Source organism: Lytechinus pictus, chromosome 3, assembly GCF_037042905.1.
Source record: "Lytechinus pictus isolate F3 Inbred chromosome 3, Lp3.0, whole genome shotgun sequence".
Taxonomy (NCBI): domain Eukaryota; kingdom Metazoa; phylum Echinodermata; class Echinoidea; order Temnopleuroida; family Toxopneustidae; genus Lytechinus; species Lytechinus pictus.
The window spans coordinates 29,921,067-29,946,342 of NC_087247.1; the positions used below are offsets into that span (position 1 = coordinate 29,921,067).

Consider the following 25,276-nt stretch of genomic DNA (forward strand, 5'->3'; position numbering starts at 1 on the left):
ATCTGCAAGAGCAGTGTGCATTTTAGCTTGCATGCAGCTTGAGCGCAGTGATGGGCGAGTGCGTCAAGCATTTATTATAAAAATACTCTTTTTTTTGGGAAAATACAAAATATTTATCTCAAACGGTAAAAGTACTGATTTTTTTGTCAAAATACTGATTTTGAGGGATAAGAATACTGAAAATGCAAAATACAACTTGGCAGCTCTGGTCCTTATACAAAGTCATTGGGAATGACAGTAATCAGTAATCCATGGGTTAAATGTCTCAAATAATAGAATTTCACCAAAATTTGTTTGCCAGAACATGAAAAAAATGAGGGTCAGTGGGTTGACCTACACTCTTTAAGCCTGATCTAGACATTTTCAGCCTGGACGTTCTTGCTCGACAAGGTGATAGAGGTCAATCGACCTTGATTGGTGTGCTCGACAATATTCTTACATGCTACTCACATATTATGGACATGTTAAAAATATTAAGAGGTGGTTACCCTATAAACATAGTCACACATTTATGGAGTACAAGCTTTTTTTCCATTTTTCGAAGCACATATTATTTCAATCCTGCGGCATAAAATGAAGTTATGTAGTGAAACTTGATAAAATATTAAAATAACGAGTAGACAATTGTTATTTAATGAATATTTGTGCCTCATAATAATATCAACTTGGTATTACACCATTTAGTCTATAAAGATGAGCTTTTCGTAAGCATTAGACTATGTTGGTCTTTGACCAAGTGTAGACCAGACCAAAAGGCAATTATTAAAAATTGATAGTACACCAAATGGTTAAAGGAGAATGAAACCCTTGAAACCAGCTGAATCCATATCAAAGAGAAAAATCAAAGAAACATATTGTTGTAAGTTTGAGGAAGATTGAATGAATAATTAATAAGAAAGTTATGAGCATTTGAATATTGAGATCACTAATGCCATGTAGATCCTCCCATTGGCAATGCGACCAAGATCTGTGATGTCACACACGTACAACTCCCTCATTGCTTTAGTACTTATTTCACTTATATTCTCACTTATATAGAATCTATCACAAGGTGAGGTGTTCTCTTTATGAGAGGACAAGTACAGAGGTTTCACAACATTATATCATTGATGAATCGTTTGTCATATGATTAGAATGAGCAAAAAGAGATGTTTTGGGGTATATTTTCAGTGTCCAAAAGGGGAGAGTTGTTCATCTGTGATATCATAGATCTTGGTTGCGTTGCCAATGGGAGGATCTCCATAGCATTAGCGATCTCGACATTCAAATGCTCATAACTCTTCTATTGCTAGTCCTATTTTTCTCAAACTTTTGTTGATCTTATTCTTTGATTTTTCTGCTTTCACAAAAGCTAACTTGCTCCAAGAGTTTCATTCTCCTTTAAGCTGGTGTGGTATAGGCTTAGCCCAGCTGCTTTTAGTGGACCATGTGAGTTATATATGATTTAATTTTCAAGCTTCTTGCTTTATCTATCTGCTGATCCTCATGAATTTCCTTTCTCCCTGTTGCACTTGTACTTTTTTTTTAATTCCCTTAGTCTCTCTTTTATTCTTTCCTCAGCCACTCAATAGTTTCAAACAAATTTGGGGAACATTTACATCTTAACAAAATAATTGTGTAATTTTCAATTTTCATAGCTTTATCTGGGCTTAAAGAATCACATTAAATACGCAAATTATGCACTAGCTACACAGAGAGCCACTTTAAACGGCGCGCAAACACTGCTAAGTGCGCAGTTCCATTGCAAATGCATGTGAAAATAACGAGCGTATACGCAACAGCCGCACTTAGGGCGCTTCATTTTGAAGTGTTGTTGTCGTATTCTTCATGTTTTTTATTGTTTTTTCGATATTAGCGTCGACTCCCGAAAAAAAATGGCGGCTGACATCGGCTCGTGAAAGTGCCATTTTTCAGTGAAGATATGTTTTCACAAACCACGAACATCGGAAAAACCATGAAAAATTCACTTTTTTAGACCCCTTGTTTCCTTACTACGATGTTAAGAATTACCGATGGTGATATTTTGACGCGAAATATGGTGATATAGGTGAGAAAATTTCACTTTTTATTCGAGTTTTGCCCATGTCGCCGGATGATTTTGTAGTGTGGGAGTGAGTTAGTGAATGTGTAGTGTACATGTCTAGAGTGTGTTGGTGATTTCAGTGGTATATCGCTGAGTCTGCTGAACGGCTGCTGCACACCAACCCCCGGCCGGCCAGCGCATGCACCGACGCAGTTATTCTAAAGTTAGATCTATCCCTACGCAATTTTAACATTGATCTGGTCTTTATTTTTCGAATAATTGTCGAATTTTTGAGGAAGAAAGTAGGGACTATGCATTTTCAGCATGTAAAAGTAGCATTTCCCTACACTTTTTAAAGCAAATTTACCCTCATTACCACACCAAAGGATGACCTACATGCAGTCTAACTTTATGTAATTAAATATCATTTATCAATTAAATTTTTTTTTTAAAGGTCTTTAAAATATCACTTGTGACAAAAAACCACCAACTTTCATTCAGGTGTGATTTGTTTTCATTTAAATCATTATAGACTTAGGAATAATTTTTCTTGTTCACCAGAGCTCTCAAAAACTTTAATTACCGTTGGAGGGGGACACCCGCTCCTCGGCCTCGTAGCTTTGATACTGATTTTTTATTATCAAAGGTTGGCAGGTATGATAGCAGAGTGAGACTATAGGCGCCGCTTTTCCGACGGCAACGGCGGCGGCGTCAACATTAAATCTTAACCGAAGGTTAAGTTTTTGAAATGACAGCATAACTTCGAAAGTATATGGACCTAGATCATGAAACTTGGTCATAAGGGTAATCAAATATTACTGAACATCCTGCCTGAGTTTCCAGTCATATGACCAAGGTCAAAGGTCATTTAGGGTCAATGAACTTTGGCCAAGTTGGGTGTATTTGTTGAATTACCAGCATACCTTTAAAAGTATATGGATCTGATTCATATAACTTGGACATAAGACTAATTAAGTATCACTGGACATCCTGTGCGAGTTTCAGGTCACATGACCAAGGTCAAATGTCATTTAAGGTCAATGAACTTTGGCCAAATTGGGTATTTGTTGAATAACCATCATAACTCTGAAAGTGTATAGATCTAGTTCATAAAACTTGGACATAAGAGTAATCAAGTATCACTGAACATCTTGTGCGAGTTTCAGGTCACATGACCAAAGTCAATGGTCATTTAAGGTCAATGAACTTTGGCCATGTTGGAGGTAATTATTGAATTGCTGTTGTAACACTGTATATTTGTTGATATAGATATATGTGTAGTTATGGTAGCGTTCGATGGCGTATTAAGGCCAGTGTTACAAACGAAGAAAGATGACAAGAAGGCGATGATTATTCAGTTCCGATATAATTTATTTACCCTTTCTTAATGGTAGAAAGGATGTAATAATGAAGCACAAAAGGAATATCGATGAGAAGTATACAAATGAAGAAATATGAATAACAATATATAAACGCTATAGGACTCCTTTGTTTACGGCCATGGGATGGGCCAGGAGAACAAACTGTGTGATTTTATGCGGGGTGGAGCGGTAGCTCAATAACCCCAAAATCTCTGGAATATATATTTTGTACAACTGTATTTATACTCTGGACTTGATATGGTTTCTATATTCTTGGACCAGTTGACTCATACTATTTCTGGATAAGAAGAAAATGGGTGTGTTTAGAAAGACCACCGTGAGTGAGAGTGGGAGAGAGAGACTGGGAGAGACGAAGAGAGAACCAAGTATGAAGAAGAAACCTTGAGTCCGTAATGGTCATTTTTATGGAAGAAACCTTGTGAGTGTATATAGTGAACAGGTGGACATAAACAAAGTTGCATTGGGTTAGTGAACCCTTTCGATTACAGTTCAACTAATGTTTCTTATTTTAAATCATATATTGATTATTCCTACTCTTACATTCGTCCCATTGTTCGAAAAGAAACGTCCTCGTTTCTAAATTATAAATGAATTAGAAAATGCAGTATGTGATACTACAAAGGAAAGTGTCATAAAGTAAAATTCAGTCAGTTGAAATGAATGTATGGTATAATAATAAACGGAACTCAACTTATAATAAAAAGTAAATGCGAGTAAATAGAAGAAACAAAATACACGAATCAATAATGGTACAACTACACAAAAAAATAGAACAAAGTCAAAGGTGTTATTACAGTATTAATAACATAAATTATCACAACGAATTATGAACATGAAACTGTGCTATCAATAGACAACAAAATATCTATGAATTATGGAGATTGTGTAATATATAGAAAATAAAAATGTCAAATGTGTTATATCAGGGAACAGTTACTCCAATATACATGTTCAGTGAAACATGTTGAAAAATCTTTATGAATTGTATGTCTTGGACGAGAAACATCACTTAATACCTGACCAGGTTAATGTCATAAACTGAACAACAGCTGGGAGTTAAAATAGAGGACAAATTTTGAGGTAAATGTTTAATGGATGTACAAGTGTGTACACTTGTAAGTAACCTCTCCTGCAAAGAAATTGAGATAACAATAGAAATGTAAAAAAAAAAAAATTTAGATATAAATATTGACTTCTACACTAGAACCATATCTCCATACCAAAACAGAGAATTTAACATTACATAACACAATAAGATATAACATGGAAAAACAAAAACAGAGATCGTACAGGAAAATTTACCTAATATAGCGGTCAAGCATACTATGCAAACAGCAAAATGAATGACAATTTGTTTAAATGAAACACATAAAATCAATTGTGGCTATAAACAAAAGAACAGATATTCAAAAGGCACATGTCATTGGAAATATGGAACTTAAAGTTAGAGAAATTATTATATTGTGACAATTGAACAAGGAAAAAACTGCATAATTAAATTGAATATTTGAACTATTTGAAAGATAACCCATTTGATTTTAGAAAACAAGAAATAAATTTTGAGCGGAATGTAGTGGATGTACATGTAAAGAAGATCGATAGTTATCAAGGCAGTAAGATGGTGGCCAATCATCCAAATATCCTTCTTTAACCGTAGTTGTAGCTATTAATCCTTTACGTCAAAATTGCATATATTTAAGGAAATAAACTGTCGAATAAAATAAGTTCCTGAACAGAAGTAAATTTCTACACTACGAACTAACTAACTATAGATTAAGAATTAAGTGCAGAATGAATCATGGTCAAAGTCAATTCAGTTCTGTTATCCAGATACATTTAACAATTTGTTATCAATAACATGGGATAAGAGGAGGACCAGGACCATGAGGGAGTATGAGGGGAGTAAATTCATGATATATACCATAGGATGGGAGTGAGTCAGGGAAATTGGGGGCGAAGAGATGACAGAGGGTGTGAAGGGTATCACTTGCTTGTGACAAGTAGTTAGGATTGTGGAGGATAACATTGTCCTGAGAAGAGATTGACTTAAGGTTAGTGTGGGTGACCATAGTGTTCAACGATACTGGGGGCAGATTGGATAGATCACCAGTGATCACATTAGATCGGGATTCAAGATCACTAGGAGATTGAGAGATACGGGATGTCTGAGAAGAGTCGGGATCTGATAGGCACAGGGATGAGGAGACGTCAGGAGATGGAGAGGGATCTGGAGGAGGTGGTGGAGGAGAATGGGTGGCTATTGGTTCTAAAGTGTTGGCTGGTATATGGTCAGGCTCCTGGAGGTCAGCATTTTCAGACTGATTATGCTGATCAAAGCCTCTGGCGCTGGGGTCAGTTTCACTAACACTGGTTTCATGATGAGGAGCAGAAGTAACCGGGATAGATGAAAGGGGAGTCTCACAGGGGTCAGTGTCAGAATGGGACTGGGATGAGATGGGAGTGTTGTCTAAATCAGAGGGCCTTTTTAGAGGGTTGGACCCGTTCACAGGATCTACTACCTTGATCAGCGCACAAAATGAATATTGAATGTTAGGACTGAAATCAGGATTGATAGCTGGGGTGTAAGTCAGAGAGAAGGACTCTCGATATTTAAGTCTGTCGAGAGAATCAGTCCCTAGAATGACATGGAAATCGAGCGTATCAACTACAAGAAATAGACATGGTATTGTATAATAATCATCCGAAGGACGGACTTTGGTGATTATTGCAGGGTGTGAACAGGGGCCACTCGGCACTTCTATGCCTTGTAGGCAGGGAAGGTTATCGGCAACGTATTTGCTAATGTACGAATTGCGTGAGGTTGCGTGAATCTGTGCGGGAAGTAGTGTAGGTGAATTCTCAAACGTTACTATAATATGGGGTATTACAGGGTATTGCAATGAACCTCGCATTAATGGGTTCATTTTGGTCTAGGAAACTGCAAAGTAAATGAAAGAAAAATTGAAACTTCATAATTGGAACTACATATGTATAAAACGGAAAGGACTCACTCAGATCATGAAATCCAATATGACATAAAACACATTAAAGAACATAAATATGTCAAAATCAAAAGTCTGCAGCAATTACAAGTTATGCAATCCAGAACGATGATCCTCTCTCACCAGCACAAAGTCAAGGAGCAATGAAAATGAGAAGACAAAGAGTCAGGAGTATAGAGATGTTGAATATTGGTGAAAGAAGTGTCCGAATCATTGATCCATGATCACAACTCCCTAGATGAATCTTGAAGATGTAGACTTGATGCGCAGGAGATTCTTCCACAGGAACCAGACTGGCAATGGTGGTATATAGGGCATCAGAATAAAAGAGACGTGAATGAAGCTCCAAACGAAGAAATAACAAAAATTTTAGCATTTCCAGTCATATACAATGCGTGAATTTGTTCAGGAAAGCGTCCAAACAAGTACAATTACGTGGCAACCAAGCGAAGAAAATATAAAACACAGATGAGTATAGTTCATGTGAACTCCTGTTCACGTATAAACGATGATGATCAGTAGCAAAGTATGAACACAAATACCAAACAGTATTCCTCCAAATGAAGTAAATTCAGATATACATGTAATAATCAACTAAAGCGTCCAAGTTAGATGAACATACCAAAATCATTGATATAAAGTTGTATGGTATAAATTGGCACAGGAACAGTTCGAAGAAAATACGAGCAGAAGGTGTAAACCTTTTACCGCTGCCACCAAATGTAACACTGTATATTTGATGATATAGATATATGTGTAGTTATGGTAGCGTTCGATGGCGTATTAAGGCCAGTGTTACAAACGAAGAAAGATGACAAGAAGGCGATGATTATTCAGTTCCGATATAATTTATTTACCCTTTCTTAATGGTAGAAAGGATGTAATAATGAAGCACAAAAGGAATATCGATGAGAAGTATACAAATGAAGAAATATGAATAACAATATATAAACGCTATAGGACTCCTTTGTTTACGGCCATGGGATGGGCCAGGAGAACAAACTGTGTGATTTTATGCGGGGTGGAGCGGTAGCTCAATAACCCCAAAATCTCTGGAATATATATTTTGTACAACTGTATTTATACTCTGGACTTGATATGGTTTCTATATTCTTGGACCAGTTGACTCATACTATTTCTGGATAAGAAGGAAATGGGTGTGTTTAGAAAGACCACCGTGAGTGAGAGTGGGAGAGAGAGACTGGGAGAGACGAAGAGAGAACCAAGTATGAAGAAGAAACCTTGAGTCCGTAATGGTCATTTTTATGGAAGAAACCTTGTGAGTGTATATAGTGAACAGGTGGACATAAACAAAGTTGTATTGGGTTAGTGAACCCTTTCGATTACAGTTCAACTAATGTTTCTTATTTTAAATCATATATTGATTATTCCTACTCTTACACTGTCATAACTTTTAAAGTTAATGGATATAGTTTATGAAATGTGGACATAAGGGTAATCAAGTATCACTGACAAGTCTTAGGTCACATGATCAAGGTCAACTGTCATTTAGCATCAATGAGCATAGTATTGTATACATTATATGAATGGTGTTTTTTTTTTAATAATTATTTTATAGTAGTTTTCAAAGTCAGCACTGCTATATTGAATCGCGTAATGCAGGTGAGACTGCCAGAGGCGTTCCACATGTTTTTTTTTATATATATAAACGTTAATAAAAAATTAGATATAAAAAGTAGCAAAAAGTGTATTAGATTTTTCATTTCGGCATTTTTATCACCAAAAATAAATTCACAATAAGTTTTGCAGAATTTCTTTCCTATTTCCTTCCTTGCTTTCCTTCCCTTCACCTTTCAGTTCTCAGGTTTGTTATATAAATTGAAAAGAAAATTTGGACAAATGAGTAGTTTGTTTTTCCTGTGTGGGATGATCACAAGGATAAATGGTATAAAAATATATTTATGAAGTGGAGAGAAATAAGTGGATTCGAACACTTTGAAAAGGTTAAAGAAGATTATGGATGAAAATAGCAACTAAGCTGATGGAAAAGCTTACCGGTAAATGCTTATCAGCTTCATTAGTGGTTATGAAAGTAGGTAAGCTTAAGTGAGCTTTTGATAAACATTGTATTTTGATTTCCTTCAGTCAACAAGTTAACTTGTGGGTATTTTCATGTCTCCGCCCAACATAGATGGTGCCAGAGGCATTATGTTTCTGGGTCATCCGTCTGTCCCGTTTTTGTTCTCTCAATATCTCAAGAATTGTTTGATGGATTGACTTCCTATTTGAAACATGAATGCCTGTGGGATTGACAATGACCCGATCAGATTTTAGAGTATGGAGGTCAAAATTTCAAGGTGACAGAGGTTATTTATTATAAACTGCACTGTTTTTGCGATAACTCAAGAATCGTTTGACATATCAAATCGCGTCATGTTTGCGTATTGTTGTGATGGTGATCTAATAAACTTTGCAGATCACAGAGATAATTATATACCTTAACCCTAAAAAAGGCGGATCATTTGAACCTCTCTCACAGCCGAGGGGGGGGATGGATTCCGCCTCCCTCTGAGATCTCGGCCTTCAATCGTGCGAGCGCCGCGAAAATTTGCACAGTGGTAGTTAAGGAATCAATTTCAAAACTTAAAGATGTATGGTTATTGGTGTAAAAATGATCTGATTGGTTTGGGGGAACAGAGAGCAAAGGTAAATATACATCTTGAAGGATTTTTTTTGGGGTGAAAATTCAAGAACTGTTTTATAGGGTTAACGTAATGGGAGTGAATTTTATATAATGCTCATCAAATCTTGATACACATTTGCACTTAAATGCTTGTTTACAGCAACGATTTCGATTGGATTTCAGCTTGAGATGATGGGAATAGAAATTATTGAGAATCGATATAGGGTCACTAGTATTGTAGATGTGCATAACTTTTGAAGAGCTTTTAAACACCACCCTCAGAATCTTGTTAGAAACAGGTCGGCTCAGTAGATATAGATTGGCGTATCAATATTATTTCTCTCAGCTTTGACAGTGCCCCAAAATAGTCATAACTCCCAGATCCTAACGCTCAGAGTGGGAGCGAACTGACCAACACATTGTGTGATCTCTCATTTGACTGCGTGTTTATAGATAACTAGGCTTGAAATATGTATTTTTAGATAATCATTAATAATACAGAGAATGAATGAGCCTATAGATTTTATTTGTACAGAGAAACTAAATTGTTTTTGAGAGGGAATTCCTTTTTTTGCTGCTTGGTAACATAATTAGTGTGATATGAATACATTAAATAACTATTAAAAAGAGCTCTTTCTAAAATATTTGAAAGAGCAGTTCATAATCAACTGTACAAATTTTTCCAAAGAAAGCAAATATATTTTATGAGAGCAATCTGGTTTTAGACCGCATCACTCAACCCAAACTGCACTGGAGGCATGAACAACTTTTTTTCACTCTAAGAGCAAGTTTTGTTGATCTGAAGAAGGCATTTGACACAGTTGACCATCAAATACTATTAGAAAAAAATTATATAATCATGCTGGCGTCACAGGTCGTGAGATATAGTGGTTCAGATCGTATTTAGAAGAGAGAGCACAAATAACTAAAAAAAGATGATCATATGTCCTTATTTGCGGGGTCACCATTGGAGTGCCCCAAGGTTCAATATTAGGGCCGTTAATGTTTGTGATTTACATCAATAGTATACCATTGGCTTTTACTGATCTCAAAAGCAAAGTACATATATATGCAGATGACACCGTCTTGCTTTTTTAAAGTTAAAAAATGTTGATGAATTACAAAATTATATGCAAGTTGGTCTGCAGGTAGCTGTAAAATGCTTTAGTGATAATAAGCTGACGCCGAACTTATGACGCCGAACAAATTTATGTTGCTAGGAACTTGACAAAAGCTTAAAGATTTTTATAACTTGGAATAAATGCTCTCCAATCAGCATATCGAGAGAGTAAAAAAAAATGTAAATATCTTGGTGTCATGCTTGATGAACAAATAGTACGGAAGGAGCCTATCGATTATATAGCCAGTAAAGTATCTCAAAGAATAGGGTTTTTAACCCTATCTAGGCCAGGGTATTTTGGGAGTTCATATGCCGTGCCGTTTTTGGTCTAACATGCACTTACATAATGTTGCGTAATTTTGGAACCACGTACCCGGGTGACGCAAAATTTGTCTCAAAAGTTGCGCAAGACTTGAAAGTAAAAAGTCAGCGAGCGACGCGGTCGAAAATATTGCGCGAATCGCGGGTATAGGGTTAAGACGATCTGCATAACCGGTTTTACCAAATGAAATTTTGAAGATGTTATGTTGTTCCTTAATCATGCCACTTCTATATTATTCCGATGTTGCATGGTCAAATTTCTCATTAAAAAATCTTGATAGATTTAGTAAAGTTACACAATTGGATGGCTAGAATGATTTTGGGTGCACATCCACGAACTCACATAATTTATACGTTTAGAGTGCTTTATGAATCCAGCTATTATTACACCATTATTGATTTCTCCTTGAATTATTTTGTTCTCATTGATTACAGAAGGCAGCGGACAGCCTCAACCGTCTTTCCCACCGTCGGCACCCACCCCAGCAGCAGCTGCCCCTGTTCCTACCCCAGCTCCAGCCAGACCGTCACCATCCGTCAATACCACTTCGCTGGGAAGATCTATACCAAACTCTAAGCCTACGTCATCGCAGAGCCAGAGGGGCAATGTTTCAGCTGTCAAGAAAACGGTATGTGTGTTGGTAAATTGGCAATGGGTCTACTTTGTTGACTTGCTTGTAAAGTTTTTTGTACAGTCATTTGGTCCTCCCATGACTTGGTCCAATACTCACTTGGTTAAAATGACATTTAGTCGTTTGCCTACTAACACCAACATTTGATTGACTGATATCGTGGAAATACTGCGGCATCTGTGCAAAGTCCTCATGCAGAAATGTGGCTACAGCAGGGATGGAGACGCTGCCTGCGACTGTGCAGGAGGATCAGACGACGCAACACCCTTTTGGTCTGCCCCCTCCTACCAGAGCCGTGCACTGCCAAAGATCTAGAAACTTTCAACCCCAACGATAGATCTTGTTTCCTCCACTGTACAGGACTTGTGTAGTGACCCAAGCAGAAGAATTCTGCAGTGGCCGGAGTAACTAAAAGGGCAAACCGTGCAAAAAGAACAAAATGGATGCAGCCATGCCATTGGGATTATAACGTTTCGGGTGATTAAATGCAAGCAAAAAATCCTGCTCAGTACTATTATTTTCATAGCTCTACTTTGTTGATTTAGGCCTGTATTCTGAACTCAGGTTTAAATTAAACCATGGTTTAAAGTTGTGGGTGAACTATGGAGAGCCAATTGGAGCACAAATCCCTTACAGTAACACATTCAATTTATTAGTTTATATGATACCCAAATTGTTTGTAATTCTCGCTACCCCAAATAGGAACACAAATCTCATAATGCGCGAGACGAGATAATTTTCACTCCGTCGGGTCGTCATCACCACTTCCGGTTTAGAGTCATGCTCGCGCGAGGTTCGCGATACTGAGTTTTCCACCAAGCTGAAATCGATGCCAATCAGCGTAATATGTACAGAGTATAATACTTTTTATTACATTTGGTCAGTTTTGATTCCATTTGAATTATAAATTTAAAAAAAAAATATATTTCACGTGAGAATAATTTTTATTCATGTTTTTATTTGGTTATAAAAAAAATCAAACAAATAATGAATATCTTAAAATTTTGCATTTAGCGACCGGCCTGACATCACGATCGTATTCAACTAGACACTAAATATATTCAGCATTCATTTCGTTCAATTTTTCGTCGACCACAAAATGGATAAAAATCAGTTTCGGAACTTAAAAAAATCTTAACTGACAGATGAATACCGTGCAATGGAAAGCGTCAGGCAGAATTAGTGACTTTAGCAGAAAAGGCTGTAAAACTGTTAGTGAAAGAGAGGGTTGTGATCACGAACTTTCCGAGCGAAAGCTACGTTGTGTTGTTGTGCATGACGGCACTGTTGATCTAAATGGCAAAACAGTGCGTTGGACTTCCGAACAGGAAGTTGTAATACCGAAAAAGCTATCCCATAATGCAATGCACGTTACAGGGATTTTCCCGGATCTCGGCGAAATCGCTATTTGGGGTAGCGAGAATTGTCTGGGAATGATAACTGAAGTATTATTCTTCATTGTGAAAGCAAAATAAAATCATAAAATCACCCATAAGTACTACCTCAATAATGTCTGGCATATTATTAAGAATATTGCAAATGTAAATAAAACTAGAAGAAAAAATTTGGGGTCCTCCAAGACAAATCATTTCTGATTCTTCACACTCAACATCAAATTTACAAGTATAGTGCGGTTAATGCTTAAACTAATACAGCCTTGCCTCAAATGTTGTGGTCGATGCAAAAAGATCTGGAAATCTTTTAAGGAAACATTGTCATTGGATATATTGTCACTGCAAAAAGCAGGGGTGATATTCCTCTAATTTAAATCGAAATTCCAATTTTTTTTTTCATTTTCCTAAGCAAGGCATACAATTTTTTCCTTAATTTTTACCCAATTTTGAAAATCCAAGCTTTTTTCTGTTTTTTTTTTCTGATTTGGTATCTTTTAGCGCTATTGCACCGTATGGCTCTAATTGTGAGCAATTTCAGAACCGCAGAGCTTCCGGCCGATATAGCATGATCATGCTGGCGCAGTACCGTACCCCTGAGCTGCCTGGGCGCAGCTCGCAGGCGAGCTAGCATCTTGGAACGTGTGTGCGGATGTCCGTTCGCCAGTCGCGATCCGAATCGTCTATTGTTACCTTTTGAAAATTTTCAATAGGAATTTGTTGCAGGCATCAAAAAAACTTTTTGTGGATCACCATGGATATGGACATGCAAATGAATTGTTCTCTTGTTTACAATGACTGAGCTTTGGCCTTTGCAAATTTTTTTAACATCGTCTTCGTATTTACGAAACACTTATTATCAAGGGAGTATCACACAAACTGTTGCACGCCTTAGACGGAACTCACCTTGTAAATGGACTTTTTGTTCTGGATTTCTTCGCCACTTTTCATTTTGGATTATTATTTCGCTAAATTGGATACTGTGAAACTCTGTTGGACCTGTGATATTTTTCTGTTTACTAGTGTTACCAGTGCAGACTCGTATCAATATCAGTAGGCCTATCACATAGGGAAATCATCATTAGATATAATAATAATAATAATATGCATTTATATAGCGCAAAAACTATTTCTATATATTCTATTGCGCTGCAAGAGCTTCCTAGGTGCTTTTCATACTATTGGAATAGATAGGTTTTTAATTTTAACTTGAAATTATGTAAATTTGTTGAATTCCTAATGTTGAGGGGAAGTTTGTTCCATAGTCGTGGGGCTGACCTAGTGTTGCTTTAGTCTTGTGTGGGGGTACTTGCAGTGTGAGTGTATCTTGTGAGCTACGTAGGTGATGGTCATGAGATCGGGATTTCAATTTCAAGAGATCTGAGATATAACTTGGGGCCTGACCATTAAGACCTTTAAAGACTATCATTAGGATCTTAAATGTGATTCTTTGCCGGACAGGTAACCAGTGTAATTCTCTCAATAATGGGGTGACTGGAGAGAATTTGGGAAGACTACATATCAAACGTGCACATGTGTTTTGCACTCTCTGCAGTTTGCTTATTTGAGAATCTGGTAATCCATAGAGAACACTGTTACAATAATCCAATTTACTTGTGATACAAGCATGAACAATAGTTTTCATGGTGTCTTGATCAAAAAATTTACGGATACGTCTCAAGTTATAGATCATAAAATAAGCGGATTTACAGACATTGTTGATTTGTGATTCTTTGCTTAAGTGGGTATCAAAGACTACACCAAGGTTTCTGGCATTATCTGATGGAGTTATAACCGAATCGCCAACAGTTAAGCTATAGCCCCAAAATTTTGAAACCTGACGTGGGGTACCAATGACTAACAATTCAGTTTTTCTATCATTCAACATTAATTTATTTTGAAGCATCCAGGTTCTAATATATGCCACACAATCTTCTGATGATTTATCATCTTGTGATGCATTTGGGGAGAAAGATAAGTATAGTTGTGTGTCGTCTGCATAGCAGTGGGAAGTGATACTGGGAAACTCTCTTTTTATACCGTAAAGAAGTCTACTTGTGTACATAGTAAACAATAAGGGGCCGAGACGCAGAGGCGTCGATCCTGGGGGGGCAGGGGGGGGGCGATCGCCCCACCAATGAAAATATTGGGGGGCAAACATATCATTTTGCCCCCCCAATAATTCCGCCGCATGTGCAAAAAATAAAATAAGATTGTAATGTTACACAGAAATCAGTAAGCGAGATTGAAATACACAACTCGTTCTTTATTTAAAATCGTGCTCAAAATGTCCGATTTTCAGATTGGAATATAAAAAAATTTTAGCTCGCGCTTCGCGCTCGCATCATTTCTGTAGCAAAACCCATACTTTTCATGATTAAATCGGTAAATAGAATGTCCCTTTTTCAGTTCTAGACCTCAAAAGAACTCCCACTTCGATTTGCAATAATCTTTTGTTGGATATATATCTTGTTCTTTATTAAAAACGTCCATTAAACTCAATTTTTTTCAGATCGAAATATCAAAATTTTCAGCTCGCGCTTCGCGCTCGCATCTATTGTTTTTTAGATACCCATCTTAATCATTAGTACCAAAAATGCTTAGAATATCAAGCTTTCAGGTCACAATATAAAGAAATTTCAGCTCGCGCTTCGCGCTCGCATTAATTTGTTGGTGAGATATGTGTCTCTATCTCATGAGTCATATATATATAGGCATATGTGTGTGTGAGTTTGTTTGTTTTGTGTGATCGAGTGCCTTTGGAAAGTTGATTCATGATTTTGCCCCCCCAATCTGAAAAATGGATCGACGCCCCTGCCGAGACGATAACCCTGCGGTACACTGAAAGGCACCTTGAATACATCTGACATAGTATTATCCATTTCGATTGACTGCCTTCTCTCTGAAAGATAGGATTTAATCCATTCGAGTGCATTGCCATTGATTGCAAAATGATTTTTCAGTGTTTCAACTAAGCACGAGTGGTCTATCGTGTCAAAGGCACTGCTCATATCAAGTAGAAGTAGCAATGAGACCTTTTGATCGTCCATGGACATTAAGAGATCATTTTTAATTCTAAGGAGTACTGTTTCAGTACTATGGAATTTTCGATATGCAGACTGATTAACAGGCAGAAGTGATTGAGATTCAAGGTGCCCAAGAATTTGTTGGGTAGCAGCGCCTTCAGCTAGTTTAGAGATGTACTGAAGATTACTAAAAGGTCTCAAATTAATAAATTCTGTTTCAAGACCAGGCTTCTTTAGCAGTGGTTTAACTAAGGCAAGCTTCCACTGAGCAGGAAACTGTCCTGTTGACAGAGACAGGTTAACCATGGATGTAATAACAGGTGTCAATACATCAAGATATTGCAATAACAACTTTGTAGGCAGTGGGTCCATTGGACAAGACTTCTTACTAAGCTTCAAAATCAGTTTTTCAATATCATGTTCTGTCAATGATTTTAAAGAAGATAAACTTTCAATCTGTGATTCACTTGAAACTACATCAAGAACAAGCTTGTCATCATCTATTCCATTTAGTTTCAACTCTATATCAGCATGAATTTTCCTAACTTTGTCTACAAAGAATTCGCCTAATTGGTTGACAAATAAGTTTCTATCAATATTGCTTGGTATTGTCGGTTGTTTTGTTCCGATGATTTTGACAGTTTTGATTGTCGCAGGCTGTTTCGCCTCTTGCCTCCTCTTCTTCCTCTCCTTGTTTTCTTCCGCTGAATTCCATAGGTATGGATGGTGTCATAAACAGACGACTATAATGGAAAGTTTATGGATCTCCATTGCGAAAGTTCAGTAGGAGAATACTGGATCCTTCGCTGGAGACGGGGGACCCTGTGAGTGGTAGATGATCGTACAAGTTCATTACGATTTTCCGGTCCAGGGTTTGGATGCACGTCACCTGCGTGAAGCAGCTCCAGTTGAAGGGTAGCTGTAGTATTCGGATTGTAGGGAATTCTACACTTGAGAAAGTGTTTTCTGTTGAAGAGATCATTATCTGAAGATGTAAGTCTAGGTTGTCCATTATACATGTAGAATGCAGTCCCTTTCACAGTAGCATACAAGCAGAGAATCAACAAAAGTCCAAACTGAGAAGGTCCCATTGTGATACCTTGAAGCTCAAGACTCTTGTAATTCAAGTTCACTCAGGCACAAAAACATAATAGTACAGTGAAAATGTCCTCCAGTGTGCTACAAAACTCAGAATCTGAAGAAAAATCTAACATCAAATTACAACATTAGATGAACAAAATATCACCTGAAATTTGTCCACTGCTATCTAAGATACATATATAACAGCTTAGAAACAATATGAAATACTATGGCACAGTATGAACAGCAAATAAAGAGCTCTTTCGGAGAGCAAGCAAAAAGCATGTGCATGCTGATGCGCTCCTACCCAAAGATATAACGTTAGGCCTAGCGCCTACATGTTTGTGTATTATAACTAAGAAATTGAAATTGAAGAACGGTTTTAAGCCCAAATTTCCCCTCCAGGTATGCACAAGATTGCACAATTTAAAGTCCCAAAATGCAAAAATTCCCTACCGTGGGAGGAGGACACACCCTCCCCCCTCGGCTGCTTCGCTCCCTCGATTAGGTATGTCTATGTTGCTCAAGAATGTATATCACCCCTGAAAAAGTGTGATTGAGTATGATTATACCTACATCAGATAATTTCCTTTCAAAAAACATATTTGTTTGGGTAGGGTCGTTCCCTAATCTAGGGATGCAATTAATTTGACTAGTATTGTGCTGATTTGGCACCACTGAGGACAATTCTCCCAATCTGTTGTTTGGACGTTATTCATTGTTAAACGGCATGGATGGAGTAAATGTTTCAATCTCGGTTGCTGAAGAATGGAATCAACGATCTTCATTCTTTTTACATCTAAGGCAATTTGTTCAATCCGAATTGACGTATATTCATTTCAAAATGTGATCTGAACTCTTCATATCACAAATAATGCATCTTATGTATATATGACTCAATTATCAACAATGGGGATGATAGGGGCTTTGGAAATCATTGATCGGTTTGAATGTAACAATCCATTGTGAGACTCATTCGTACCGGCTTTGGTCAAACCATTATGCTCGACATTGTGGCTATTGTCTTTTGAAGCAATTGTAGAAAGCAGGCAATCTAAGAGTTTATGTGAGGATATACTTTCAGCACACCAGGAACAGGAGCATTGGTGACATTGTCCAGATTGATCATTCAATGAATTGACAATTATTAGCATTCTAACAGCAAATGATAGGCTGCCCATTGGGATGCCGTTAGCTAGTTTGAATCTTAATCCTAGCATTCCTGGAATACCTTTACTTCTAATTAATTCATTTGAATTTATTTTGATATTGGAAACATATTGTCTTTTCCTAAGAAAGCATTGAACATTTTTAATTGATAGAAAAGAATGATAAAAGTCACAAAAGATACAAATTGACAAATCGCAGATGAACTTACTTTTAATTTGTAGAAAGTGTTCAGGCAGAATAGCAAGTATCCATGATGCATGTTCAATCTTCCATAGCAGTATAAATAGGACATAATAGTGTGAGAGTATGTGTTTCATCATTTTCTTCCAGGCAACCTGGAGATCATCAGATAGTAAGACGGTGACAGCCAGAGCAAGCGGAATGAGCGACTTGAAGACATCCAGTGGCCTAAACCCGCCTATGGCTTCGGTGGTGGTTGAACGGCATCATCCAATTACCCAGGTGGGTGTATTTGCATCTCTGTTAACCTCTTAGATTAATTAATCCTGTTCTTTTGGAGTAGAAGTTTTGTATCAAGGCCTAAATTTCAGGCTGTTTATAATGTTGGGAACTAGACTGGGCTGGAACTAGGAGCCCAGCGAGTTGGGGGAGGGAATTTCCATAGAGCTTGGGAGCTGAAAAGAGCAAAGATTGGAAGATGTGTTGGAAATGTACCAAATAAGCAGCGAGATTATGTGAACCATAATACCTCCATGCGTGAAATGAGCTTGGATTTATTCCTAATATCTGCTGTAACTTACACAATACTTAATCTGGATTTTAGCCTCATCAAGCATTGTAGACGGCTGTATTTTAGCTTTGCCAAATGAGCATAGAAGACAGCACCACGTTCGTTGACGTTGCCTTTTCGAAATCAATGGATAACTTCTGACCATATCAGAGTATATGGCAGACTGAGAAAGGAATATACGTCAGACAGAGAATTCAAATGACATCAAGATCGAAGCTGAAAGCCATTCCTGATGCTGGATGTAGTTGAAAGTCGGGTTGAGGTTCGATACTATGGAATAATTTTTGACAAAAATCGGTTAAAATTAGTTTGCTAACATGCACTGAGTGAGGCCAGGCTTCTGTAACACTAGGCTTAGCTAGCTGTGGTGGCTCCACCAAAGTAATCACAAAATCCATGGGAAATGATTCATCTAAAGTTTGGCAATGTTTCACTTTGAAATTTTATTCATTTATAAAACATAATAGTTTTCTAACAATTATTGAAATGTATTAAAAAAGAAATATCAGAAAGATTTTTGTTAGATGATTGGATTTGTTTTGTTTGAAGTTTGAGCTTTCTTTCTCTTTCTTTCTTTTCTATCCTTCTTTCTTTCTTTATCCTTTCTTCTATCCTTCGGCCTGCTTGCCCTTTTTTTGGTCCGTCTTTCTTAATTTTCAATCTTTCCTAGCTTTCTTTCCTGATCCTTTCTGTGTTCATTTTTGTCTTGAATATTCATTAGATGGGCTGATTTTGTCACATCCCCACTTGTTCTTTGGTATTCTATTATATGAAATTAGGTTTATTCAAATTTTTACCTCCAAGAACTAGAAAAATTGGATTGACAACTTATTTAGTGCATTAGATATTTATTGCTGCAACTTATTTCATTATAAGGGAGACATATTATTCACACAAGTATGAAATAATGAAAAAATTATGACAAGGGGCAAGGACAACTTTCCCATATGCCATGTACTTTATTATCAGGGATTTGTGGTTTTCTCCTAAGTACCCATTCCCCTGGGGCAGTAATCTAAATATAACCCAGGTAGTATATTATTGTATGTCCTCATGAAAGAAAAATATAATTTGAAATAAAACTTTTGGGAAAAATGAAATTTTAGCCATTATATGTATTGGAGTACATAGAAGAGTAGTCCTTGCCTTACATCACTATGACATCCCATATGCGGCCAATTTGAAGTCTCCATGGGTATAGTGATTACCAATATTTACAACTTTTAAAAATTCATAAGTTTCTTGTTGTTTGTCCAATATTGTTCAATTTTCACCTATCAACTTGTCTGATTTTTCTCTTTCTTATAAAAACTGGAATTAAAGGAAAGAGAAAAATCAGACGACAAGTGGAAAGGTGAAAGGTTGAAAAATATCGGACAAACAATACAAAACTTAAGAATTTTTAGAAGTTGTAAATATTGGTAATCACCATACCCATGGAGACTTCAAATTAGCCGCATATGTGATGTCAGTGATGTAAGGCAAGGACTACTCTTCCATGTACTACAGTACATAAAATGGCTAAAATGTCTTTTTTTTTTCAAAAGTATTACTTCAAATAAAATTTTTCTTTCATGAGGACACACAACAATATATTACCTGAGTTATATTCAGATTACTGCCCCTGGGGAAAACCACAAATCCCTGATAATTAAGTACATGGCCTATGGGAAAGTTGTCCTTGCCTCTTGTCATATACCCAGTTGTCAATTTGAAATCTACATAGTCTTAAGGCCACCGCACACCTTACGACCCGACTGGTCTGCGACTGGCTTGCGACTGAGAGAGGGGAGATGAATCGCAAGGTAGTCATAAGCCTCGACACCGCACACCTTTGCGATCCGATCTGCGACTCACGCATGCGCTTTTTGCTTTTTGCCATAGCAACTGAGAAAGTGTGCTTACTACTGCGTATGCGCGTTGTTTATCATATACGCGTCGTGCAACTCTGCTGTCTGATTGGCTGGACGTTGGATTGAGCTTGCGATCCAGTCATAAGGATTCGACATGTCAAATCCTTACGATTTTCCTTGCGACTTGTCTCTAACTGGTATGTGACTATCAAGCTGTCAAGAGCTGTGACGTCACATCTCCCCTCACTCAGTCGCAGACCAATCGGGTCGTAAGGTGTGCGGTGGCCTTTAGGGATCTCAATTTAAAACAGCCATAGCTTTCTTATTGCTTGTCCGATTTCTTTCAAACTTTCACCATTTTAGGTTTATTTTTCTCCTTTCCAATACAACAATTTATTACCAAGGCTGGATTCCCCTTTAATATTAGAGTAGATTGTAGGTTTTCTTGATATTCAAACTTCTTGACATTTAAATACAATTAAATGGTCTAAATTTTAAGATGTTTGTCTCTGTCTACATCCGGATTAATTATGCCCACTGCCAATAGGGCATATGATATATTAGAATTGATTGTAGGTTTTCTTGACGTACATGTTATTTCAAGGCATTTGTCTTTCCGAACAGTTAGTTGAAGGACTAAGAAAAGTCTGGTTAATTGTTTTTAACAAATTCAAATTTAAGTTTGATATCTTTTTCCAAATGGAACTTTTGGAGGCAAAAGGGGGTATCTCACTGAGCAGCTAGCTAATGCTTAAAGGAAAAGCCTACCCAAACAAAAAGTTTATTTTACTAAAAAGAGAAAAATCCAACAAGCATAACACTGAAAATTTCATCAAAATCAGATGTAAAATAAGAAAGTCATGACAATTTAAAGTTTCGCTTAATTTCACAAAACAGTTCTATGCACATCTTGGTCGGTATGCACATGAGGAGACTGATGACGTCATCCACTCACTATTTCTTTTGTATTTTATTTTAGGAAATATGAAATTTTCTAATTTTCTCCTCTTTGTCAAGTGAAACAACGATTAATTCCTCTCTGAACATGTGGAATTAGCATTGTTTAACACTGTATGGTTTTTGTCAAGTTGTTCCCTTTTGTCAAATCTGTAAAAAATGAAATATTATATAATTCAAACAATAAAAAACAAAAGAAGTAGTGAGTGAGGGACTTCATCGTCTGTCTCATTTGCATTTCACTGAGTAAATTGTGCATATCTCTGTTTTGTGAAAAATAGGCGAAACCTTAAAATGTCATGACTTTCTTATTTTACATCCTATTTTGATGAAGTTTTCACTGCTATGCTAGTTTGATTTTTCTCAATTTATTCAAATCAACTTATTTCTGGGGTGGACTGCAAAGTTTGGATTGGACAACCTCTAATACAGGGGACATTCGGTCACTATTATTGGCAAATAAAAGAGAATTTCTGTTACATCCGTTTGCAACTGTTTGCAGAAAAAATCAATTTGCCAAGAAATTTTGATCATGTTTGAAAAATTTTCTTTGCAACAACAAAAATTTTCTTTGCAACAACAAAAATTGTTTGCAACAATGAAAACTAAACTGTTTACAAACTTTCTTGCAAGATTTTGCAAACCTTTTGCAGCATTTTAGGAACCATGGCGAAATAAATCTCAGATTGCTACGCTCACAAGCGAAATACCCTCCTAATGGAAAGTATATTCTGCTTTTGAATAATAATATTTGTGGTTCTTTCTCTTTCTCCAGCAAACCCTTGGTCACGCCACTGCTTCCCGATATCCAATGTCGACAACCCAGAGCTTGCCGAGCCATCTCAAAGGTGCATCGTCCAAGAGTGGAAGTAGTATGCCATCTAGAAAGCAACCAACAGCAGTGACAGGGGCACCGACCGTTAAAGTAGTTCACTAATCAGTTTCAGACGCGCCAAATCTCACGTCTTGGGCATGAGAGTCCCGCTTTTCCAGACTCTTGCTCGATCTTCCCCCAAATTTCTTTCACATGCTTGTATCTCAGCCTATCCTCATTATAGGCACTGCCTGGTTATCATGCCAAGTCACAATTCCTTGCCTATGAAAAAAATCACATGAAATTGCTGTCCTTTGACCTTGGCATTTCTGCCATCTGGATTTATATAATTAGATCTGGGCTACCAGCTCTTAAAGTGGTCCACTTATTCTTATGGAACTACTAGGTTTGGGGCACCAACTCTTTAAGTAGTCCACTAATCCTTCTAGAACTACTAGGCTATCGGGTGTTAAATTACTCCACTAATTCTTGCGGAACTGGTAAATCTGGGGTGCCTATTGTTAAAGTAGACTGCTATGAACTTATTCTTTAAAAATGTGATCATACACTTACAGTTGTTTTAAATGTCTTAAATCGGTTCATTGAAAGAATGAAATTAACCTAGCTGTATTTGCGTGCAAGTAATAATGTTTGTAAAATCTAAATGGCGTCTGACTGTCCATCTGTCACAAATATCTTTCGACTCACAACTTGGTAACTGGTTGTCTTATTGCAACCAAACTTGAGTGGTAGATGCATTTGGGGGTACCATCATGTCGTGGTGTGGTCGGAGGTCATATGGTGTGGTCAAGGGTCATTCGAAGTCATATTGTTTTTGAGTACCTGCAGGTTTTTTTTTCATACGTTCAAGTTTACTTGCAAGACTCTATATGACGACCGCAGTTCAGGTCCATATATTGGTGGTACGGGGACATGCCGCTTTGATGACCCCCTTTTTCAGACCTAATTTTCTGTTCTCTAGATACTCTGAATGACAAAAGTTCAGTGCAGAAGCCTCCCTGCCCCACTCACAAGACTCCCGTGACGAGACATCTCAGTTCCCCAGCCCTGCCAAAATCGTCAAGCGCGAGCACCGCATGCGAGAGATGCACGTACGGCTTTGCAACTCCCTACACGTAATTAGTAGCCGCTCTGTGCATGGCTAGCGCATGCACAGCGCTATGGTGCAACGTACCTACAGTGCTGCGATCCTGTTCAGTAGACCCTGTTTTTCTAACCGCCCGGTATTTATTTCGTTCCCAAGACCCCATATTTTACCCTTGTAGTCAGTTCCTTAGACCCCCATTTCAGAGTTTCGTGAGGCACACCCCCCTCAAAAAATAATTTGAGATCCCCCCCCCCCCCCCCCCCCCCGGGATGAACCAAATTTTCATTTGATAAAGTAATAATTAACTAGTAGACTAAGCGGGCGGTATTCTGAAGTCATTTTATCTTTAAAATTGTTTATTTTATCTCTTAAAATGAAATTGATATTCTGAGAGGACATTTTACCTCTCAATTAAAATTTAGAATTTTATCTTGTGTATCTATAGACGATGCGCGACAGAGAGGTGCCTGCGTAGACATACCCATTGCATATCTTACCATTGCAACTCATGATGTGCTTGCACCCATCATACTTTGAAGAAAAATAAAATGAAATTAAAAGAGGGTAGGAGCTATTTTATCTCCGCAACATTTGTGAATGAACTACAAATGTTGACATGAAAATGAAGAAAAATGATATATACATTGAGAGTAACACCTTAACGTTATTCCTGTACAATCAGGAATTATTTCAAAAGACTTCTTGACTAATATTGTCTTTGAAATGATGCTTGAAAAGATGCGATAACGACATCAAAAAAGACGAGAGTATTGTTTTAAAAGAAATCTTTGTAAAGATTGATGCTATCACCAGTGGCGGACCGTGACCCGGAGGAGACAAAGCATGGGGGGGGGGGCACAGCATTGTTCACAAACAATATAGTGCCCCCCCCCCAATGCTTTGTCTCCTCCGGGTCACGGTCCGCTACTAGCTATCACACTCCTTTCCATTGGTTGAGTGAGAAGAGAGAGCTATAAAAGCGTGTTTCTCATTAGAATTGGACAATGTGAGTATTAGACCAGATGAAGTGTAGAGAAGAAGGAAATTAGACTAAATTGATAGTAGACCAAATTGGTCTAGCCCATGTGCTATAAGACTGTCGAGAAATAGATCAACTTTTTGCAGACCAAGTAAAGTCAATGTTATTTGATTCAAACAGAGGGGAAACTAATTTATATTCTCTTGTTCTACCATCAGTTGGTCTATGTACTTCCCATATAGACTAATACCAAATGGGCTATACCTGTTTGGTCTAATTGTTGTTTGATCTACACTCTACATAGTACAGTAACCACTAATTGAAACTAAATGTTATCTCTAGTAAGAAATATTATTGTGTAAATTTCTGGAGCCAGTGGTGCCCTTAGTAATTTCTGATGATAATTTCAGTGACAAAATAACATTTTTAGGTTATATCAGATAGTGATATTAGATTGATATGTTGATTTTTAAAGCTTATATTTGATTTTGGTGAATCCCGCGAAAGTGCATGTCATTACTCTGTTATATCAAATATCAATGCATGTCCCCCCCCCTCAAAAATGTGCTGTGGAGGATATGAACTAACATATGTTTTATTGGATAAATTTACAGAATAAAAATTTAATTGATTGGCCGCCCAATCAAAATCTGTGTGTTTTTTTGTCTTGTTAAAATTAACACGTTCTCACATCTGGAATGGGCTAAAAGTTTCAGGATAATAATCTTTTCAGTAGTTTTCTAATATCCACTGATTAAATATGTAAATTAATGGCTGTTTTAAATAAAATATAGCATTACTGAGAGAGGGCGCTAGATTTTAATTTAAAGCCTAACGGCCAGATAGATGTCCTGTTTAATTCATAATAAGAAAAAATGCATTCAATGACGCTTTTGTAATGTTATAATATTCAATGATACTCGAGTAAAAGTCACATTACTGACCTTTCAATAAAGCTAAAGACCGGCTTTAAGCTCATCAATGGCAGAGAAAATTATTATGACCTTTATGTACTCCAAAAAA

The 25,276-nt window shown here is 37.2% G+C and overlaps 1 protein-coding gene across 1 annotated transcript in view; it reads left to right on the forward strand.

Annotated features, from left to right (window-relative positions):
• Positions 1-24,051, forward strand: part of LOC129257476 (centrosomal protein POC5-like) — a 45,574-nt gene extending 21,523 nt beyond the window's left edge. Inside the window, exons 8-10 of the mRNA XM_054895802.2 lie at positions 10,928-11,121; positions 18,122-18,253; positions 22,128-24,051. Of these exons, the coding sequence (XP_054751777.2) occupies positions 10,928-11,121; positions 18,122-18,253; positions 22,128-22,289 (488 nt within the window). The 3' untranslated portion in view covers positions 22,290-24,051. The remainder of the gene's footprint in view (positions 1-10,927; positions 11,122-18,121; positions 18,254-22,127) is intronic.
• The last annotated feature ends 1,225 nt before the right edge of the window (positions 24,052-25,276 follow it).